At 30.4% G+C, this 21070-nt stretch overlaps 2 protein-coding genes across 8 annotated transcripts in view; one reads left to right on the top strand and one right to left on the bottom strand.

Moving 5' to 3' along the window:
* Positions 1 to 7782, top strand: part of LOC106758787 (pentatricopeptide repeat-containing protein At1g07590, mitochondrial) — a 9657-nt gene extending 1875 nt beyond the window's left edge. The window contains exons 3-6 of one of the 7 annotated variants that reach the window (XM_022779634.1): positions 2921 to 3258; positions 3411 to 4326; positions 6435 to 6577; positions 7466 to 7782. In XM_022779634.1, coding sequence (XP_022635355.1) covers positions 2971 to 3258; positions 3411 to 4326; positions 6435 to 6505 — 1275 coding nt within the window. In that variant the 5' untranslated portion in view covers positions 2921 to 2970 and the 3' untranslated portion in view covers positions 6506 to 6577; positions 7466 to 7782. Of the gene's footprint in view, positions 1 to 533; positions 653 to 2905; positions 3259 to 3410; positions 4973 to 5003; positions 6182 to 6434; positions 6578 to 7465 lie in introns of those variants that run through there. The other 6 variants (XM_022779636.1, XM_022779635.1, XM_022779631.1 and 3 more) reach the window with 6 other exon arrangements.
* An 847-nt stretch (positions 7783 to 8629) lies between these two features.
* Positions 8630 to 11346, bottom strand: LOC106758160 (outer envelope pore protein 16, chloroplastic). The gene is made up of 6 exons (XM_014641097.2): positions 11093 to 11346; positions 10962 to 11013; positions 10656 to 10687; positions 10318 to 10351; positions 10159 to 10226; positions 8630 to 8992 (listed from the first exon to the last, which is right to left on the bottom strand). The coding sequence occupies exons 1-6, from the start codon at positions 11195 to 11197 to the stop codon at positions 8852 to 8854; spliced, it is 432 nt and encodes a 143-aa protein (XP_014496583.1). The 5' UTR covers positions 11198 to 11346; the 3' UTR covers positions 8630 to 8851.
* Positions 11347 to 21070: the final 9724 nt, after the last annotated feature.

The raw sequence follows: 21070 nt of genomic DNA, 5'->3' as shown, positions 1-21070 counted from the left end.
TTTTTTTTTTTAGTTTTGAGAATGAAAATTATTTAAATATCCTTGACCTTAAAACTTGAATCCATGATAAATGAGGGTACTTTTGTCTACTATAATCCAGTACACATTGTTAAAACATACCAACTGAAAAACAGGCGTACGCGTGTTAACAAACCCCTATATATATGTGTGTGTCTGTGCGCGCGCGCGCGTAACATCCTTTCTTTAGGAATATTAGATGGTTGACCAGGATAGAACTAATGAGGCTGGTAAATCTTGTTCTATTCATCTTTATGCCTCCGTGAAAAAGTCATTCCTACTTTTATGCATAAATATCTGCCTGCTAGAATCTGTGGAAACTCTGATCTGGTTTTCATTATGTTAAGACTTTTTTCCCTCTCCTTGAAGATGGTAGTTGTTTCTTGATTAGGTATCATAGTCTAGGAAAATTGATTCTAAATTTACATCAACAAGTCCAAGCATTAGAAAAAATAAATTAATATAGTTACTAACTGAAATGTCACTCTTGTTTTTGGCTAAAATGTCTCCCTCAGTGAACTTAACAAAACACTACAAAAATTGGAGGTTGGGTGATCCCGAGTTTGTGCTGGATTTTGAAGAGATTTATGTTATTGATTCCAAAACCAAGTCAATTACCAGAGCTAAAGTTTTGGTAATTCTTTTTTATTCTCAGTATAGTTGCTTGTGGAATATTTTCTGCTGGCTATGGCAGAACTAGTCTTCCATAGTTATCTTTCTCAGCCTTGAATTTAAATTACCTTTATTGTTTTACTGTTAAACAATTTCTTTCTTAGTGCTAGACACTGTATTCCTGGAACCTTTGCTCAAACGTAATGTTCTTGCATATAGCTCTAGGGTCTTAGTTATAATCCTGAAAAATGCCATCGCATGATAGAGCTCTGGTTTAATTTTGGATTCATGCCAACTTCTAAGTTGTACTGTTATTTTCTATATGCATATATGTGTTCAAATATCATGTCAATTAGAGATATTACCAATGCAATCCTTGTCTGAGCAGTTCTTCCTTTATAAGCAGAATTTGTCTGATTGAGCTGAATTTAGCCATAAAAGCCAAAACTGAAGACAGTTTGTATTTGTAAAACTATGAGACATTGTCTAATACAAATACAATCTTCCATGCATGATGCATGTGATACGGTGCAGATTGTTTTGCATGTGTTTACTATACTCTCCTCACTATAGTGATTTGACTTGAGAGTAGGATACATTACAACAAGTAATTCTAAATTAGCTCTATATTGGAATAGACATAATAGAAAAGATAAGTGCATAAGTCAATAAATTTATATAAGTCACATGTCAATTTATTTAAAAGACTTGATCATATCACCTTCAAATTAAGATCTTAAAAAATATGTTTATTAATTTTTCTTCTTACACTTGGTCTTAAAAGAAGACAATGTACAGTGACTCTAAAAAACAATATATATCGAGTTTGTTCAAGAAAAGAAAAAATTGAATTACAAAAATTTTTATGATGCTTAATACCTATATAAAATTAATTTGTAGTTTTAAATCTCTTTGAATTTGGATTGAATTATTTAAGATATATTTTTAATAAATAATGATACGATTTGATTACTTAATATCTATCCTATAATCAATTATATGATATATATTTAAATAGGATTCAATATGTTTAGTTATGTCAAATATCATATTTCTAGGTTTAGGTGGTCTTTAGTAGTTAAAGACTTTAGAGATAATGTTGAAATAGTGGTAGAGCTCGTAGATAAAAACATAATTAAATTTTAACGAGTGAGTACAAGTGATAATGTTTATTATGGTCGAGAAAATTATTTACTTGAGTTTTTCTACATGTATTCGACTCTCATATGAGAGTTGCATTAATGTATATTTAGACAAACTAACATGGCCCTGATTGTTTACAAATTTAAGGCATTTAAGTAAAATGTCAGACCATAAAACAATTGTGTATTTTGAATCATGCATGTGTTCTAGGATTTATGCTTGTACTTTTCATTTCTGTATATTTGTAGGTATAGGTGTTGATCTTTCCTCTAAACAATTATAATCAAGCATTGGTTAGGATTCCTCTAAACCATGGATGATGTTGTTAATCAATCAACAAATTTTGTTAAATAAAGTCCATAAAATTTATCCATCATTTTCAATAGAATAATTGGTTTCAGTCACACCTCCTTATTTTATTTCATATTATTTGTAAGCACTAACATTTATTACTTTTACAAAAATTATTCATAGTTTCCCTCTTTTCCAAGTTAAAATAAAATGAAAGCAGCATTTAAAGGAGTTTGGTGTAATTTTCAAATCAAATTAGGTTTTGACAGTTTTAATGTTAACTTTAAGAAAGATAAGAATTTTCTTCATTCCAATTTAAGCTTCTTTATATTAATATGAAAATGAGAAATTAAATAAAATATTTTTAAGGAGGTAATCATTTCAAGTTTACTTATGCATTGTTGATAATGTTAAGGTAATTAGAAATCACATATAATAAATTAAGCTACAATAGAAAATATCATAGAATTTAATATTCAAGTGTAAATATGTGGCGGCCATAATCATCTTTTGTTGGATTCAAAAAACTGAAATTGTTTGAAAGCTAAAGTAGTCATTTCATTTGCACATCTGAGTCTAGAGTTCTAAACTTGATAAAACTGTCTATTTAAGTAGTTACTTACACGAGATGTTTAAAAGTAAAAATATAATTTTTTTTAAAAAAAAATCACACATATAAATTGTTTAAAATTGAAAAAAAAAAACATTATTTGTATAAGTAATTTTTTAATTTATAAATAGATATCTCTTTTAGCATATTCATTAAAAACATTGAGAGTTCTTTTGTTGTTTTTCTGGCATACATTATGCCCATGCCTTATGCTTTGTAAATTTGAAGTAGCTTACAATTTTGAAGGAGTTGTAGCACCAAAGTGGTGCAGCATTGTGTGACTATTCGGAGTTACGATGATAAGCAAAAGCATGCGGAGTGTGACAGGCTTCTTTGCACGAGAGTGGTCGGTTCAGTTAATACGTCAAACACCTTGTTGTACTCTTACCTTGAAACTGTTCTGTGCTCAAGCGACACAAAACCAGGATTCCCTGTCTCGGAGAATCGAGAGACTCCCCAAAGGAGAACCCGTTGGCTCTGCTTTCCGCAGTTGGATGAGAGATGGCTTCCCCGTTCACGGCGGTGACGTCTTTCACTCCATTAACCGGCTCAGGAAGCTGAACAAGAACAAACGCGCCCTTCAGGTCAGTTATATATGTAGTAATAGTTTGGTCCTCAATAGTGAATGTGACTATTTAAGTTTAAGTTTGGATTTTTCTTTTTTAAATGTTGTAAAATGGAAAACTTGATAGAGTAGATATACTGAAGGTTTTACCGTTTTTGTGTTGATGGATAGGTGATGGAATGGGTAATCAGGGAAAGACCCTATAGACCTAGGGAACTGGATTACTCTTATCTTGTTGAGTTTACAATTAAGCTTCATGGGATTTCACATGGTGAGAAGCTTTTCTCCCGAATTCCGGTTGAGTTTCACAATGAGTTGCTCTACAACAATCTAGTGATTGCGTGCTTGGATAAGGGTGTCATAAGGCTTTCACTTGAGTACATGAAGAGAATGAGGGAATTGAGGTTTCCCATTTCGCACTTGGTTTTCAACCGTCTCATAATTCTTCATTCCTCGCCAGGGCGCAAGAAGATGATACCCAAGTTGCTCACCCAAATGAAGGCTGATAAAGTTCCCCCACATGTGTCCACCTACAATATTTTGATGAAAATAGAGGCCAGTGAACATAATCTCGAGAATTTGTTGAAGGTCTTCTGTCGAATGAAAGAAGCACAGATTGAACCGAATGAAATATCTTACTGCATTTTGGCTATTGCTCATGCAGTGGCCAGATTATATACTGCAACTGAAGCATATGTGGAAGCTGTGGAGAAGTCTATTACAGGGAATAACTGGTCAACATTGGATGTCCTACTTATTTTGTATGGGTATCTAGGGAGCCAAAAAGAGGTGGAAAGAATTTGGACCATCATTCAAGAACTTCCTTCTGTTAGATCTAAAAGTTACATGCTAGCCATTGAAGCATTTGGCAGGATTGGACAGTTAAACAGAGCTGAAGAAATTTGGTTAGAAATGAAATCAACCAAAGGATTGAAATCTGTAGAGCAATTCAATTCAATGATCTCTGTATACTGCAACCATGGATTTGTTGACAAAGCAGCTAGATTGTACAAAATTATGAAGACGAGTGGGTGTAAACCAAATGCCATAACTTATCGTCAACTTGCTCTGGGGTGCTTAAGATCTGGTATGTCAGAGCAAGCTTTAAAGACTTTAGACTTGGGTTTGCGTTTGACAATTAGCAAGAGGGTTAGAAATTCAACCCCGTGGTTGGAGACCACTCTTTCAATTGTTGAGGTTTTGGCTGAAAAAGGTGATGTGGGAAATGTTGAGAGATTGTTTGAAGAATTTCATAAAGCAAAGTATTGTAGATATACTTTTGTATATAATACCTTGATTAAGGCTTATGTAAAAGCTAAGATTTATGATCCAAATCTTTTGAAAAGAATGATTCTTGGGGGAGCTAGACCAGATGCTGAAACCTACAGTCTTTTAAAAATTGCTGAACAATTTCGAACTTGATTTTGGATGACAACTTTCAATAAGTTATCTGTATTTTGTTTTCTTTTTGTCTGCTACATATGTATCAATTGCGGGACAAAGAGTCAATAAGAGGCAAGAGATATTACGAAGCCTGTACCATTTGTTTGCCTTTTACAACTGATAATGTAAAGATGACCATAATCTGTAGATTTGATAAATAGTGAGATCGAGTAGGCTCATTTATTATCCAAATCTATTAATCATACGATAGAGCATATTACTGGCCTTTTTTCTTATTGCTTATGTTTCTCCATCGTTTTACAACTTTGATTTGTTTGACATCTAACTATTTCTCCTTTTGTTTGAGTTAAATCTCCATAGCTGCTGGCCTCTGCTAGTGGTGTTGCAGGTGAGTACTGAACTCTGGCCTCTCGTGCTCTAATTCCTTTATAACCTATTTCTGCTGAATGGTCCTTGCCTCCATTCTCTACTGTCCATGATACAGACCCTCTCAAGCCAGAACCTCCTCTCAACCAACCACAACCTCCATCACAAGTTTTTCCATCTACTTACTGATTGTTAATAGTGGCTTTCAAGAATAGAAGATTACAATTGGGGTGAATTTAGCACAACTGGGTGTTTTATTGGAGATAACATGATAATTTATTGGGCATTGATCCATTCCAAATAAAAAAAAAGGATAATAATTATATAACATTATGCTTTCATCTGAATTAATTTAATTTTCGAAGTACTTTGTCAAATTATGTTTCATTGCTCTTAGTGTAATCATGCCGGCTCTATATCTCGGCCATATAGTGGGACTGTCTAGCGCAGGCAAGCATCCCTCAGTGAGCAAGCCAAGGAGGTAGCCAAAAAATCAACTGGATTTGCTATCTCAATGGAAAGAACACCCATCCAAAAGTCTTGCAATATGGATGAGTGGGATAACACTAGCATTTTCTATCTCACTATCATCTAATTACTGGATTTCTTTTATATTGTATTAGTGGATGTAGAGAAGTTATGAGCCAACAAATATTTTTTTTCAGTTTGATTTATATATTTACTCATTTTCCTTTGGGGCATACATTTTTTTGATGCATTGCATTTTTTTTTCTTTTGCAAATCTATTATCATCTTTTAAATCTGAAGCTAAGTTATAATCCATCCAAAGTATCAGAATTCTGAGAAGAGATGCAAATCACATCCAATTGATGAGGCCAAACATTATATAGTTCAAGAACTAAAGGGGTGTTCCAAAGAAATAACTCATCATACTAATTGATATGAAAAGGATATTGAAAGATTCCAAGAGGCTTTTATTTATAGTAGTGATATTTTCCTAATCAATCAACTAATTGCATGAGTAAATCTCAACCCTTGATAACTTCCAAATTATTGTGTACTGTTGATGACTGACTGTGTTGACCTATTTGATGCTGAGCATGAAGTTCTTTCATGAGTTTCTTCGGAATTCTTTTGCCATTTTAGCATTTCGGCTTAGGTAGGTGATATATTTTGGTTCAAACGACCTTTCTTTTTTTCAAATACTTACAAAATTTTATGTTCTCTCTCAATTTTCTTATTTCCTTTTTCCTTTTCTGTAAGTAGTGATTTTCATTTAACTCACATTTAAAAGTGATTGATTGACCATCTCATATATATCCTCTAAACATTCAGCTGTAGTTACTTCTTTAGTATACACATTTTTCTGGTGTACACGTAGTTATAAAATATTTCCTATTGAAATACCACACTGAATGTTGCCTTCTGCATTTTATTTTTGTGACTTATGGTTTATGCTTTTAGGTTTGAGAAGTTGCTGCCAGTACGGTGGATTTGAATTCAAGGTGCCAACAATCCACAAAAATTGCTTGTGAGGATTTTGTGGGTTATGAAGCTTCCTAAGTCTGGCATCTGCATCTCCATTTATTGGCCTCGTAGCCTATTAGGTATATACTTATCTATCTGAGAAGGTCAGAAATTAGTTTTAGCTTTTCTATAATCTCATAGTACAACGTGGTTTTTACTGTGACAATCTATTCAACTCTATTTCTGCCATGTTCTTATTTAAAAATGTGCCATATATTCATTTTATAAAATTGTGACATCCAATTAGGAAAATTATACTCTGTTCCAAAATAAATAGTCTTTTAAGATTTACAGGCTGATTTTGAAATACTTAGCTAATACAAATTCAATAAAATAAGTACTCTCAATATTTCAACTACACTTGTGTCTTTTTTTCAATATTGATTACTCTTAATTATATTTAGGGACATTGTTGAGAAGGAAAGTGACGGAATAATTTAACTATACAGTTCATCGACAAGATTTTTATGTCAGTTGTAGGGACATTTAGATGATGTAGAATTTGGAAAGAAAGACATGTCACAATTTCAGGTTCATGATTATAGATAAGCCCTGTTTTGCATACTAAATATCATATAAATCTGCAGAATGAATTAATGGAATGAAAATAGAAGTCGTAAAATAAAGTTGTCCACCATCTTTGTCAAAGGGCTGCTTCTGGAATAAGTGCCTTGAATTTTGTTATGCCCATTTAGCTGTTCCTGCAACTTGAAATCAAAGCTGAATTCCAAGTGCCCTAGTTCTAAGCAATGCTTCAATTGTATTATAAAGCATTTCCATAATTTTAGTTATTTCTTAAATCCTGAAAAGAACTAAAATGTCGAGAAATAACTGCAAATGGAAGTGAGAAAAATACAGTCGTGGATTTCATTTATCGATTGGCTTTTTTTTACTGGCAAGGTTACTTTTCTTTTGTCATTTAACATCACTTTATGCATTTCATTTTGTACTTCATCAATTTGATTCAGCAAATGGAAGCAAGCATGAGAATAATCCCTGATCTGCAAAGGATGAAAATATGTTGATATTAAACAAAATATCCGAAAGCTCTAGAGGATTGGCCATGCAGTAAAACGCCTGCCAGTGCTGGAACAGCGATTGCAATGAGATGCAGATAGCAACACGAACATCGGGTCTTTTCTGATGCGTTGAAACCCAGTTAACCACAGCTAAGGCCACAACAAAAATTCATGAAGGCATGCAAGTGCCATTCTTGAAATGTCCATTGGTTTCAACCTGCAAAGATGTAAATAGTGGAACAGCTTTGGATGCTGGTAGAGCATTACTTGATTGTCTACCTCAAGCCATGAGTTCCTCTGTGGCTCATAGTTAACGATTTCTCTTAACATTCCAATCATATCAATATTTTTTGTTCCTGAGAGCAATACAGTATCCATAAAAAGGGTCATGTTCAAAGGATGTGATTACCTAGAACTAGTTGAATAAAATGTTAGATAAAAAAAATTAAAACAGAAAATTATAACAGTAAACATAAACAAATAATGATAATAATTAACATGAATAATATATAAATAGAATGATACAGTTTACGAAAGTTTAGAATGAAACTATCTTTAAAAAGAAAACGTTTTATGTACTGGTGCTGTAAAGGGCTCACTGAGCCCAATAGCGTTTAGGTCTGTATCAAAACCACACTATATTGGTCTTTCTCTTAAGCTGAATATAGGGCTCTTGCAGCTCTGAGTTGTAAGTTGTAATGGCTTCGTCATTTACTCACTGATTTAAAAGTTTCTAGTACTGCTCCTACTTGAGTTTTTTGTGACAAGCAGTACGTTATATACTACCTTTCATAAGCAAACAAAGCACATAAAAATTATCTTACGTCATTCGTGAGAAAATTTCTCCATCCTAATATATATGACCCCTGCTTTTGTGTACACGACAACATTAATCAATAAAATATTTTTTCTGTGAGACCTATGAATTCTATGATAGAGAGCTACCCAATCATGCATAAGAAAATCTCTCAACTTTCTTTCCTCCGCAGGATTTTTTTTCTCAAGTTTTAACGGAACTTAGTTTGACTTGAACTGAAAATTTGAAGCCATATAGTAACGCATACGCGAAATTGATTCACAGGTCAGTACGAAAGGGCTAAATTCCTAAACCTCTTCAGCCTGAATACTCAAGGTTAGCTTTACTAAATTGCAACGATGAGCTATTACCATACGGAACAAGTAATTGACCAATATAAGATAAAAACATAGGTTTAACTGAAAGCTGAGTAAATAAATAACATATCTTAGAAGTAACTGGTACACATGACAAGAGAGACTAAATGTGCTATCCCTTTCCAAAACATGCAAGAAAACTAGTAACGCATCAATTTTCATTCATTCAAGGTAATTTATGAACTCTGCAGCAGTAGCAATTGCTGCCCCCGTAATGGCATCTATTGCAATCTTGTCTTTCTTGTTGTTACTGACTGCAGATACCACGGCCCCAGTTACTGCGCCCCCAATCATGGCATTCTTCTGCAGTACATCCAATCCAAGTCCATGGAAACAAGGAAAGTGCTTTAGTAAGAATTCAAGTAAAAAATAAAATTGCAATTGAACAATGGAGCACTGCACACCTAAATCAAAAAGTTAAAATTCCTTTGACTCCCAATTTTCACAAATTCATTTTCTTAATTATTATATATAATTATGAACTAAATCAACTTTTGGAAAAGCTAAAGTAAGCGAGGGAACTTTTGTAAATAAACTTATGGTGAAGGCTAACGTGCATCTTTAAAGATTATCTACACCATTACATCATTTAAAATCTTAACACATATCCTACTTTCCAACATTAGATTGTGTCTTTATACTTCTTCACCAGCCACTTCCATTCCCAACACTTCTTTCGACCACCATTTGCTACCAGAAGCAATTTCTGGTGGCGGCAATTTTTCCCTTTTCTCCTACTAAGTTAATTTGTGTTCATCCAAATGGATTATTCTCCACCTTCAATGGCAATGTCTACTGTTTCCTTATGGTGCCACTGTAGTCTCTTGTATTGTGTCGCTGTTTACTATTTGCATCCAGCCACAACAAATGTAACCATTTAATCAATCATACAAGAAACCCAAAAATTGGAAAGTAAAAATAAAGAATATATTGTGAGAATAGCAGAAGTTGAAAAGAGGTCAGGATGGAAAGTGAAAAGGGTTGAAAGAGAAGTTGGTTGCATAGTTGTGGTTGATGGATTTTCTGAAGAAAAGGATGGGTTTGGGCGTCAGAAAAAGTGAGTTGAAAAGTTTTCTGTCTATGAGGAAGAGAGCGAAAGGGATATAGGGAAGAGAATCAGTGCGGGTGGTATAGGATGGATGCAAGCAAGAAGATCAGATGAATCTGATGATAGATATAATTGGTTCATCATAAACCACAGAGATCTAGTCCACGGTACTCTTTGCCACAACTTAATAATAAGTTAGTGTAAACTTCCCATAAGTTTTTATTCAAAAGCTTAGTTAAACATAATCTCTATATATTCTAAGTTTCCAGCCTCTCAAGTTATACCGAAATGGGTATTTTTCTAAATCCAATACAATACCCAATTTAGTACTAGATTTATTTAGAGCCAAATATGCTGCTGCTTGTTATAACACACTGACTTTTATAATCAAATTACATGTCATCATGTTGGAGAGAATTACCCAGTCCCTAGTGCCACGGATCCTCTCTACCCCATATCCGGTTCCAACATAAAGGCCAGCTACAGTTCCTGTAAGCATAAAAAAAGTACATCAAATGGAACAATTGCTTTTTCCAAATGAATATGCCCTGTTACATAGACCTTGCAACCCAAGTCTTACCCCAATATACACCTTCTTTACACATCTTCTTCAACTGCAACAAAACAACCAACACCTCGTGAGCAAGGAATTGAAAATGTCTATTGAATAGGTTTCCCATGTTATCATTTTCCGTCGTCCTAGCATTATACTTTTAAAGCAGATGCACAAGATTGATAGCACGATTGAAAGGTTAGGAAGAAGAGAATCCAATTGTCGGTTATGTTAAAAAGTGACAACAAGAGTATACTGATCTACACAGTGAAATTGGACTGAATCTCTACACACTTGAAAACATCAATTTCACAAAAAAAAAAAAAGAACTGATAATGAATCACTGCGTTAAATTGTGAACTTACCGTTTTCTCAAAATCATGACTCGAGATATTCCCTGGAACAGACATGTTGAATTAGTCTGACGAAGGCCTTCACAGACGAAAATAGCAATAATAATTCAAAACTAAAGAAGTAGGAACACTGAAGCGACACCACGGAAGACGCAAAGTAAAATACTTGCACGTAGGTGTATAACCGTAACCCAAATTCAAAAAGGAAAAAACTGAAAACGTGATTATAGATATCAATGAAAAAGTTACCTATTCAGGCTCCGGAAGAAAAGCGATGATGATGATGATGAGTGATGAATATATGAAATGCTTACTTACTCTTTTGGATAATATGATAGGTATCTTCAGCACCTACGCGCGTGGCTGCGATCTGGAGTACAGAATAAATAAATAGTAAAATAATTAATTAACGAATTTAGAAAAGAAAGAGAAAAGGGCGAGAAAATTACGGTTCCGATCCTGAGGAAAGCATCAACTGTGAGATTGAGAAATGGATGGCCCATGTCAATGGCTACTTCAACCCTAGGAGGCCCTGAAACCCTCACCCATGCCATCTTTCACCCTCTTCTTAGATTTTCTTGCTTTTGTTTTGGGGTTCATTCAATTCACATGCATAGCCAGAAGAACACAGATAGTGTTCAGATTCACCACCTGTCACTTCATTGGCTCCTACAAAAATATCATTTCCATCCCAAACTTTTTTTCCTTTTCAACTCTTTTATTGAATCAACGGAAGAAAACTCACCAACAAAAAAGTTAGCATCTTTGTGAGCAACAACCACAAATTACTACTTAATCATATCATTTACTGCTAATTCAAACTATTAACAAAAAGAAATTACTTTAATCGATAAAATTAAACATTTTAGATTGCTTTTCGTGTTTTCTAAGGTTAGCTAAATACTTATTATTCAATCTGATTCATTCCGAGTTCAGATCGGATTGAGTTTGAAAAAATTATACTTACGGATCAAGTTTCAACCTAACTCATTTAAACCCAATCATGCGGATTAAATTCGTGGTAGGTCGGGTTGGCCCATCAACCCACTTTATCTAATTTTATTTTATTAAAATTTAATTTTAATTTTATAAAAAATATTTATTATTGATTTTTTCTTAAAATAATTATTTAAGTTTCCTATTTTCAAAATTAATTAAACACGTATGAGTAAAATTTAGAAGTGAAATTTGTTTAGATTTAAATTATAAAAAGTTTATAATTTTTTTATTTTAAAAAAATGTATTTAAGTGAGTCAATGAATCAACCCGTTTGCCCATGAGTCAGATTGAGTTGACTCGCTAAATGACCAACCCGTGGTAGACCGGGCCAAATTGAACCAGATTACCTGTGTTGACCGCTCTAATTATCATTGCCAGAGTGATTCTTCTTACACCTCACTCGTCTCTTCCTGCACCTCCTTTGTCACATAATCATTAAGTGTTACTTTTTTTAGTCATTAAATAATTAAAAAAGATCATCCATTCATTTTTCCTTATTGATATTTTCAAGCCCTACNCCCCCCCCCCCCCCTTTTTCTTCTCTCTTCTCTTAGTGCTTCTCCTCCTCTCCTTCATTTTCTTTTCACAGTTTTTTTTTTCCTCTTCCGTTGATTATGAGTTCCATAAGTTTGTATGTGATATTTATATATAGTGTTGCTCGCGGTCTTAACTTGGAAGTGTGGTTAACAACAAAGTGTTGGACGTATACTTAAATAACTTGCCGCATTTGAGAACGCAGATAAAAGCTCACCGAACCGCAGCTTGAATTGCGGTTCATTTCCACCGCCGCTTGAATTGCGGTTCATTCCCACCGCTGTTTGAGTAGTGGTTAAGTGTGCTTTACTATATTCTATCCACTTTTCTAAGTGTATATAAAGGACTTTCTTTTATTGGTCCATGTGTTTTACTTGTGCACAGAAAAAAAAAATTAGGTCCTCTTTTTATTTCTTTTAGAATAATAAAATTAAAAATACTTATTTTTTTCTTCTCCTTCTTTTTCTTGGTCTCATTTGCTTGGTGGGGTTGGGAGGGAAAGATAATTATTTTTATGGAACTGTGCAAAGTTGACGTTAAATATTTGTGCAAAGTTGACGTTAAATATTTAAGAATATATAATAATTTGGTATATTTATTATAAATGTTAATTGTTTATTATATTAAATTATGGTATAAAATTAATGTGATATTTTTACTCCTTTAATATTTTCGAAACTCTCTGAAACAAATAAACAATAAAGAAAATGATCTAACAGTGAAAAAATTTGAAAAAATAAGAAAGGGAATACCTGTAGGAATGAACCGCAATTCAAGTTGCGGTGGAAATGAACCGCAATTCAAGCGGCGGTGAAAATGAACCGCAATTCAAGTTATGGTGGGAATGAACAACAATTAAAGTTGCGATGGGAATGAACCGCAATTTAAGCTGTGGTTACTGCATTTCCAATTGCTAAAGCGCATTTTCAACTGCGATGAGCTTTTAAGTGCGTTTTCAAGTGCGGCAAGTTATCTAACTACACTTCCAACACTATGTTCTTAACCACACTTCCAATTTAAGGCTGCGAGCAGCAGTATATACAAATATCACTTACAAACTTATGAAACTCATAATCAACGGAAGAGAAAAAGAAACTGTGAGAAGCAAATGAAGGAGAGGAGGAGCAACACTCAGAGAAGAGAGAACAAAAAGGGGGAGTGTAGGGTTTGAAAATATCAATAAGGAGAAAGGAATGGATGATCTCTTTTAATTATTTAATGACTAAAAAAAATAACACTTAATGATTATCTGACAAAGGAGATGCGGGAAGAGATGAGTGAGGTGTAGGAAGAATCACTCTCATTGCCAATGTAACATGATATGACTGACACGTGACTAATTATATTTTTCAAATTATTTTAAAATAAATGATATGGTTAAATATGTTTTTAGTTCCTATACCTTGGGACGATTTTGGTCTTAGTCCCCATTTCAAACTAAAGTACAATTTAGTCCTTCAACTTTAGAAAACTCTAGTTTTAATCCTTTTTATCAAAAATTTTTAACTTTATTTGTTGTTTCAAACATTTTGCTTCAATGTTAACTGAGGCATTTGGATTATTTACAACAATTGATAGATTAAGCATTTTTTTTAAATTATGATTTATTATTCATTGATAATTAAAAAGATTTAAATAGTTGTGATACTTGAAATATTATAAAAATAAAAATAAAATCTGAAAATAAAATATCAATTGTCTTAAAAATAAAATTTGCTTAATCTATCATAAAATAATATTTTACTATATAAACAAAAAAATCATAACTATATATCTCTATTTTATCTTTATCAAATCAAACTATATATTACAAAACTTAAAACTAGTAAAATAAAATTTAAACAAAATTATTAATAAAATTTTAGAAATTTAAGTTTATGAAATTATTTGGTTTTGATTTTGTAGGGAGATGATGTGATTTTGTAGGTTTAGCTTGGATTTGTTTGTACTGAATCTGAATGTCCTGAACTAGTGAATTGAAACTCCTAGGATTTCCTCACTTCCTCTTTTCATTGGTGAGAAAACGTTTGTGAAGTGTAAAGAATGGAAATAATTGACGATGGTGAACTGTAGAGAGTTTTAAATTTCGATAAAATAATCTAGGTTTATTGCAAATGTCAACAAATATATACAATTAAATAAATTTAGAATGTTTTAAGAATTAGATAATTTAAAAAACTATAATTTTAATAAATTTTATTCAATTTTTTCCCTCTTCTTTTCCTCTCCTTTATTCTAAACTTTAATTTTATTAAATTAAACTTAAATTTTAGATATTAATTAATAATTTTGTTTACTGTTGTATTTTATTTTAGAATAATGATATTTAGACAACATTTTTTTTATAAGATTTAAACATTGATTACAATTCAATTTGTGATTGGTCAAAAATTACTCCACAATAATGATTATGATTATTATTATTGATTCTGGAGTAATTTTTGACCAATTACATATTGACACGTAATCAAAGTTCAAATGTTGTAAGAAAAATGTTGTCTAAATATCATTATTCTTTATTTTATTTTCGTGGTTTATCTGTTATCGGGATCAGTTTTTATTTTAAATTTTTGTGTGCTGGTGTGTGATCTTGCCGCTATTTAAATAGCTTATGGCATTCAAATGCTAAGCACTGCTGGAAATTCATCCTTAAGCCATCTTTGTGGAGGCCATATTTTGATTTACTTTGCTTCGATAAAAAGGTTAGGTTTTCTTTTCCATTTTATTTGGATAACTTTCGTTCTTCTCTGTAAAATAAATTTGTTGCTTTAGGGATTGTAATGGGTTTTTGAGTGGAAGGAATCGATTACATATGTAGAGTTTTTATTTTGTATCAATATTTCATATAAAGAATTTGTTGATACTTATAAGGTGTCTTTAGGCCTTATTGCAATGAAGGCGAGACTTTTGGCAAGGAGACTTTCGACAAGGAGATCTTCATTGAAAAAATTTCAAAAATCGAAAGAATCGGAGCATCTTATAGTGAAGAGATTGGCGAAAAGTCTCTTATCAAGAGAGATTAATAAAAGCAAGAAGAAATTACAAGTTATCAAACAAAAATGTCTTCCTTTGAAGGAAGAGAGCATCTCGGAGAAGATATATTTTCTTCGAAGAACGTTAAAACGAGTGAAGAAAGGAGCATTTTATTATAACATTACTTTCGAAGTAAAGGAAGGAATATGTAAATTTAACCTTACTTTTAATGTCTTTTAGGCTATTGTGTTATCTCTGCAAGCTCTTAATATCAGTACACGTTAAATATAAATTTAAAATTTATTATTCGTCTCAATTTGAATAATATCTTTTTAATAATGTATATCTTTTTTATTTTATGATGTAAAATGGAAAAGTTATTCTTTTAAATAATTTGAAGTATTTTTCTATGTTATGTTTTTAAAATATATATATATATATATATATATATATATATATATATATATATATATATATATATATATATATATATATATANATATATATATATATATATATATATATATATATATATAGACGTAAAGGTGATTTTTTATGAAATTTTCATTTGTCTTAAGATTGACGATTCAAATTGTATTTCTGTTCTAGGTTTTGTCGTTTCTTCATTCTCTAAATCATAGGTTTCCTTATTATAATAATGTTTAATTTGTTATTAATATCAACGATATTATGGATCCTAGACTTTTCATCTCTATAAAACAAAATGACAAGTAATAGATATTGAATTTAAATTTTCCGTAACATAAGTAATATTAATAGGTAATGAATCTGTAATAATATAGAAATTAATTAAACGATCATGTTAATAAAATGCAAGATAGGAATATAAATATCCATACTTAAAACACGATAATGAAGATGGAGATTACAAGTGTGGTATCTTTTAATAAAATAAAATTATACCTTTTTTGCAATAAAAAAAATTCCTAGCTTGATAATTTCCAAACCAAGGAAATATTCGTGGTCCTCTTTGAAAAGTTATTGAAGTTTATGAATTTATTGCAAACTTAGTCTAAAAAAAAGAGTATATGGTCAACATATTTCAGCAAGACAATTAAATGGTGAATGTATAATATTTTTTCAATTCTTAAATTGAGTCATTTTGTAAGATCAAACATAAGAAAAATTATCAAACATGAAAATAAAAGGTTTCATTCATCCAATCTAGGAGCTTATATATTTACGATAAAAAAAATTTTGATAACAAGGAATTCTCTCTTAAATTTTTACTATTTTCTTTCTGTTCAATATTTTAAATTTTGATATTTTAAAATATATTAAAAAAAATTCTAATATACTAACATTAGTATATTTTGAAGGTTCAGAAGAGAAATAATACAAAAAAAGTTAGTAGAAATTTTGGACTTGAGTGTTATGTGGTTGAAGAGACTCGTAAAAAGATACCTCTTAAAAAAATTACTTAGAATAATAGTAAATTATGAAATAATAGTCATATATGGTTTTAACTTATTAAAATGAAACATAATGGGCTTGTGATTATCGAATATATAATTTGAAGTAATAAATTTAATCAAGTTTAAAAAATTCTTTGAGTAGATGTATCATTGGGTGAAAAATAAAAGATTGCATAGTTAAGTTTTAAGCTCGTATTTGCTAAAAATTGTTATTTTTTTCAATATCCAAAACTTGTATATTTTTTATTAATTTATTTTCATTTGATTTTGTCACAGTGTCTTGACCGTTTAAATTTAGGAAAATGATATTTTAACATCATTTTTTGACACCATTTTGACACTACACACGTGTCAAAATGTGATTGGACGATTTCAAATTAAAAAAATTGAGGCAGGAGTATATTTGAAAGAGAAAAACCAAAATTTATTTTTTTAATTTAAAATCGTCCAACCACATTTTGACACGTGTACAGTGTCAAAATGGTGTCAAAAAATGGTGTTAAAATATCATTTTCCTTAAATTTAAAATCTTACAAACATAAGATCGCGAATTGAATAACAATAAAAAGGAAACTTTAGAGTTATGATTATCTTTATAAAAAAAAATGGCATTATTTTTGTGTTTTAATCAAATACTAAAGTCAAACCAAGCATGGGAAGCACTGAGAACCTCAATAAATATAATAATTTAAAGTCAACAATTTCACTACTTTTATTGTCCAACTATATGGTTTTATATTTGAGATGACAAAAACTAATTCAATATTCAGTTGAGAAAATATAAATGTTTTACTCATTCAATAAAAAAACAGAAATTGTTAATAGAGAGAGTTAACTAAAGATACTTAAATTAATAATCAACTTAAAACTTGTAAAGACACATAAGTAATGATGTTAAAAGCAAAATCAGATTGAATGAACTATAAAAAATATAAAATTATAAGTATTTGATACAATTTTCATAATAAAAATTTATTTAAAAATATTCAAATTTACGTATATGAAAAACTTAAAACTTGTAACATTTTATTTAAGAATATAAAATTATTGAATAAAACATTATAAAATTTAATAACACCATTAATATAGTTATTCATAGTAATAACTATATAACTATAGTAACATGATGTTTACACAAACTATAAATTACATGTTTTTTTTTTAAAGAACTCAACTCATGTGCAAAATAACTATAAAATTTTTGTATAATTATTATACTGGATTGTATTCTATCAAAGACATATTATCACCTAACACACCATCTCCTCACATGATGAGGCAATCATAAAAAATAGGATATGTTCAAAAGAATTACCTTAAGATAATTCAATCATTTGAAAATATAAACTAAACATTTATGAAATACAATAACTCATATAAACATACAAAAACAATTGATATCAAATTCAATTATCTAGATGTCTTTGACACATGACTTTAATATGATGTACTTGTAGTAGTAGTATTTATGTTCCGGAGAGTTATAAACATGGGTTTATCACCTCACTTACTATTCATAATGTTAGTCCCCTTCGTGCATAAGACCAAATAGTTACTTGTGAGGACCTCTTGTCATTCTCTATCTCTGCCATTCCTCTTTACACGAGTTGAATGATTGATAGAATATTAAGATACCTCCTTATTGAACTCTCACATGCCATTGTATACACTAAACATCATCACCATACATAATTTCCCCTCGAAATTTTGTCAACGACATTATCAAACATATCGGCAACAAAGTCTTCATCTTGATACAAAGCCATATCACCCATAACATACTTAAAATTCATTTAAATCAATCTCAAACAACAAAAGAAGACAAATAAATCAAACATTCAAACTGATGTTCAGAAATGGCGCCTAACACCAGACTTCTCGCCAAAGGCGACGCTTAGTGCTAGTTTTGGTGTTCGGTTCATTCTTCTCACAAAAAGCCACACTTAGCGACACCCTTCTACCTCTTAACGTCATAAAATTAAACTGCTTCAGACCTACAATACAATATGACATTTGATGATGTCGTACTATGACCCAATGTCAAAGCATTTACAAAACTAGGCACTTAGTGGTGAAAAAGAGTGCTCAATGGTTTGAAGCTAAAATGCTTAAAGACGTTTAACGCCAAACTAGTATGTACTACTCATAAATTGATATCGATGAACTCACTGCACAGAGAAATCACACAATTTTCGATATTAAAAAAGATGAATAGGTAGTAAAAAACCTAGAAAAAAGAAAGAGAATTTTAAGAAAAAATTTATAAAAAATTCACATTTAAAATAATAAAACTCGTTTACAAAAATTATAATTATGTTTTAATGTTTAATATTAAAACATGTCTTACTCTTCTAAACATACTATCAATTTTTTAAAATAATTTTCTAAACTCTTACCAAACTTAATCTACTTTATGAAGAAAATACCAATATGATAACATAACATACCATTCACATTCACATTCACATTAGAATCTAACTTTATTTAAAAGAATTTATACGTAGAAACTAAATTAGTAAAAGCATTTATAAAATTAGAAAACTACAAGTATTCAAAATATATTTTATCCATCATATAAAATTACAAATTATTTAAAAGTATCATGGAAACTTTTAACTTTGTATTTTACATCTATCAAAATAAGCAAAAACTTTCTTATTCATTAGGTGAATTTTGATCCCAACTTCTTTTACATTGCTTTGAGTGTGCGTTAATGGTTATTATCAAACATTTTTTTACACTATTTTTCTTGATCTATTCACGTTGTCCATAACACACTTAATCAAATTCCTCTGTGTTCTCAATGTCCGAGTTCCAAACCATACTGGTGGGTACTTGTCAAAGATATTCCGACGTTTAAGTCAGTAAGTAGTCTAACTCAACGAATATGATAGTAAAATCTTAAATTCGCAATAAATACAATCATCCTCCTACTTAAGACTTGTATTTATAGGTTTCAAGATAAGCTTATAATTTTTAAAATTGTAATCACAGTCCAATACCTAACAAGTAATACTTTGTAATAAACTTGATTAAATATTATACTTAAAATTATCTATAATTACACATCGCTCGGTCTCATTTTTCTAATCGACCGGCCAAATGCATAGATCATACACGAACAAAAATTAGAATATAATTAAAAGTTAACTTTTTTTTAATTTTAATAAATTTTATATATTTAGTCTTCTAATACTTATATATATTTAAAAAAGAAACTTTTGAGACTCCAAAATATATTTTAAAGATCCGTAATGACAATATACTCTTAACACTTATAATTAAAAGTAAAAAACTAACTCATCAACCTGCCCAGGTGCATTTCTCGACTAACTTTTCACTTTGAAATTAATTCAACATTTACTTTTATCAAACACACCCGTGACCTGTATTCTAATTTGGGTGAGTAAGTACATGACTTACTGTCTGAATCATTTTCCAATGTGAAGTTAACGTCACTCTTTTAAGGAATAAAATATTTTTACACACATAAATATTTATATTTATTTAATATTAAATATTTTAAAATAATATAATTTTTTTTTATAACTATTTTACTTTTTATAAAATATGTTTAATAAATGAATATAAATGTATGTGAATTCTAGAAATTGAACTCTTTTCACAAGAGCCACATAAAATAAAAGTAGTTTCAAGGACCGCAAACTTATTCTTGCTTGGTTGTAAATCGTGGATGGTTGGGACTTTCACAACCCTCTATAACAGCCATGTCTTAAATGCTTATCTCTCACCTTGCGTTTCTGACCACAATAATATAAATTAATAACATTGAAAAGATTTCAATATTACGTCTCATTTTTATATTATCGACGATATTTATGATTATTATTAATTAAAGAATAATTTTGAATTAATCACAAAATTAAATAATATTGTCAAATATCATAATTCTTATAATTTCTCACCCTTTTCTTTTGTATGTTCAAAAACTAGAATCCAACTCAAGATGATTTTTTACATATGCATCGTATTATGTTTTCTTTTTCATTAATATTATAAATAACCTTTATGTTCTCCATTATTAATATTGATTGGTGATTTTGATATTTCCACAACCACATAAAAAAAATAGGTAAAATAACCTCAAATTAATTTATTTACAGATAGATGAATGCGACGCTTCTGAAAAAAAAAAAGGACGAAAAAAAAATACGTAATCGTCTTTTTTCAGTGACGACCAAATCATACATTTAAAACTATAGTGTCCAGTATTTACGTTGACTTGTGAACATTTTTTTCGAAAGCTTTGGTTTTGACATTTAATAATCTTTTTTTTCCTATTATAATAATGTAATATACTTTAAATAGATACTTCATTGAATTAGTCAAAGTTCAAAAAATTATTCGGATATTACATAACCATCACCATGTTTAAAAATCTAAATTTTTGTTTTTTTCATATATATATATATATATATATATATATATATATATATATATATGTATATATGTATGTATGTATAT

Source organism: Vigna radiata, chromosome 4, assembly GCF_000741045.1.
Source record: "Vigna radiata var. radiata cultivar VC1973A chromosome 4, Vradiata_ver6, whole genome shotgun sequence".
Taxonomy (NCBI): domain Eukaryota; kingdom Viridiplantae; phylum Streptophyta; class Magnoliopsida; order Fabales; family Fabaceae; genus Vigna; species Vigna radiata.
This window is presented reverse-complemented; position numbering and strand designations above follow the sequence as displayed.

Bases quoted from the DNA above. Each gene is read 5' to 3' on its own strand.
- LOC106758160 (XM_014641097.2), bottom strand. From the start codon at position 11,197: ATGGCATGGGTGAGGGTTTCAGGGCCTCCTAGGGTTGAAGTAGCCATT. The intron at 10,352-10,655 runs GTAAGTTCACAA...GTTTTGTTGCAG, and splicing joins GTCATGATTTTGAGAAAACG to TTGAAGAAGATGTGTAAAGA. The intron at 8,993-10,158 runs GTAATTCTCTCC...GATGTACTGCAG, and splicing joins TCCGTGGCACTAGGGACTGG to AAGAATGCCATGATTGGGGG.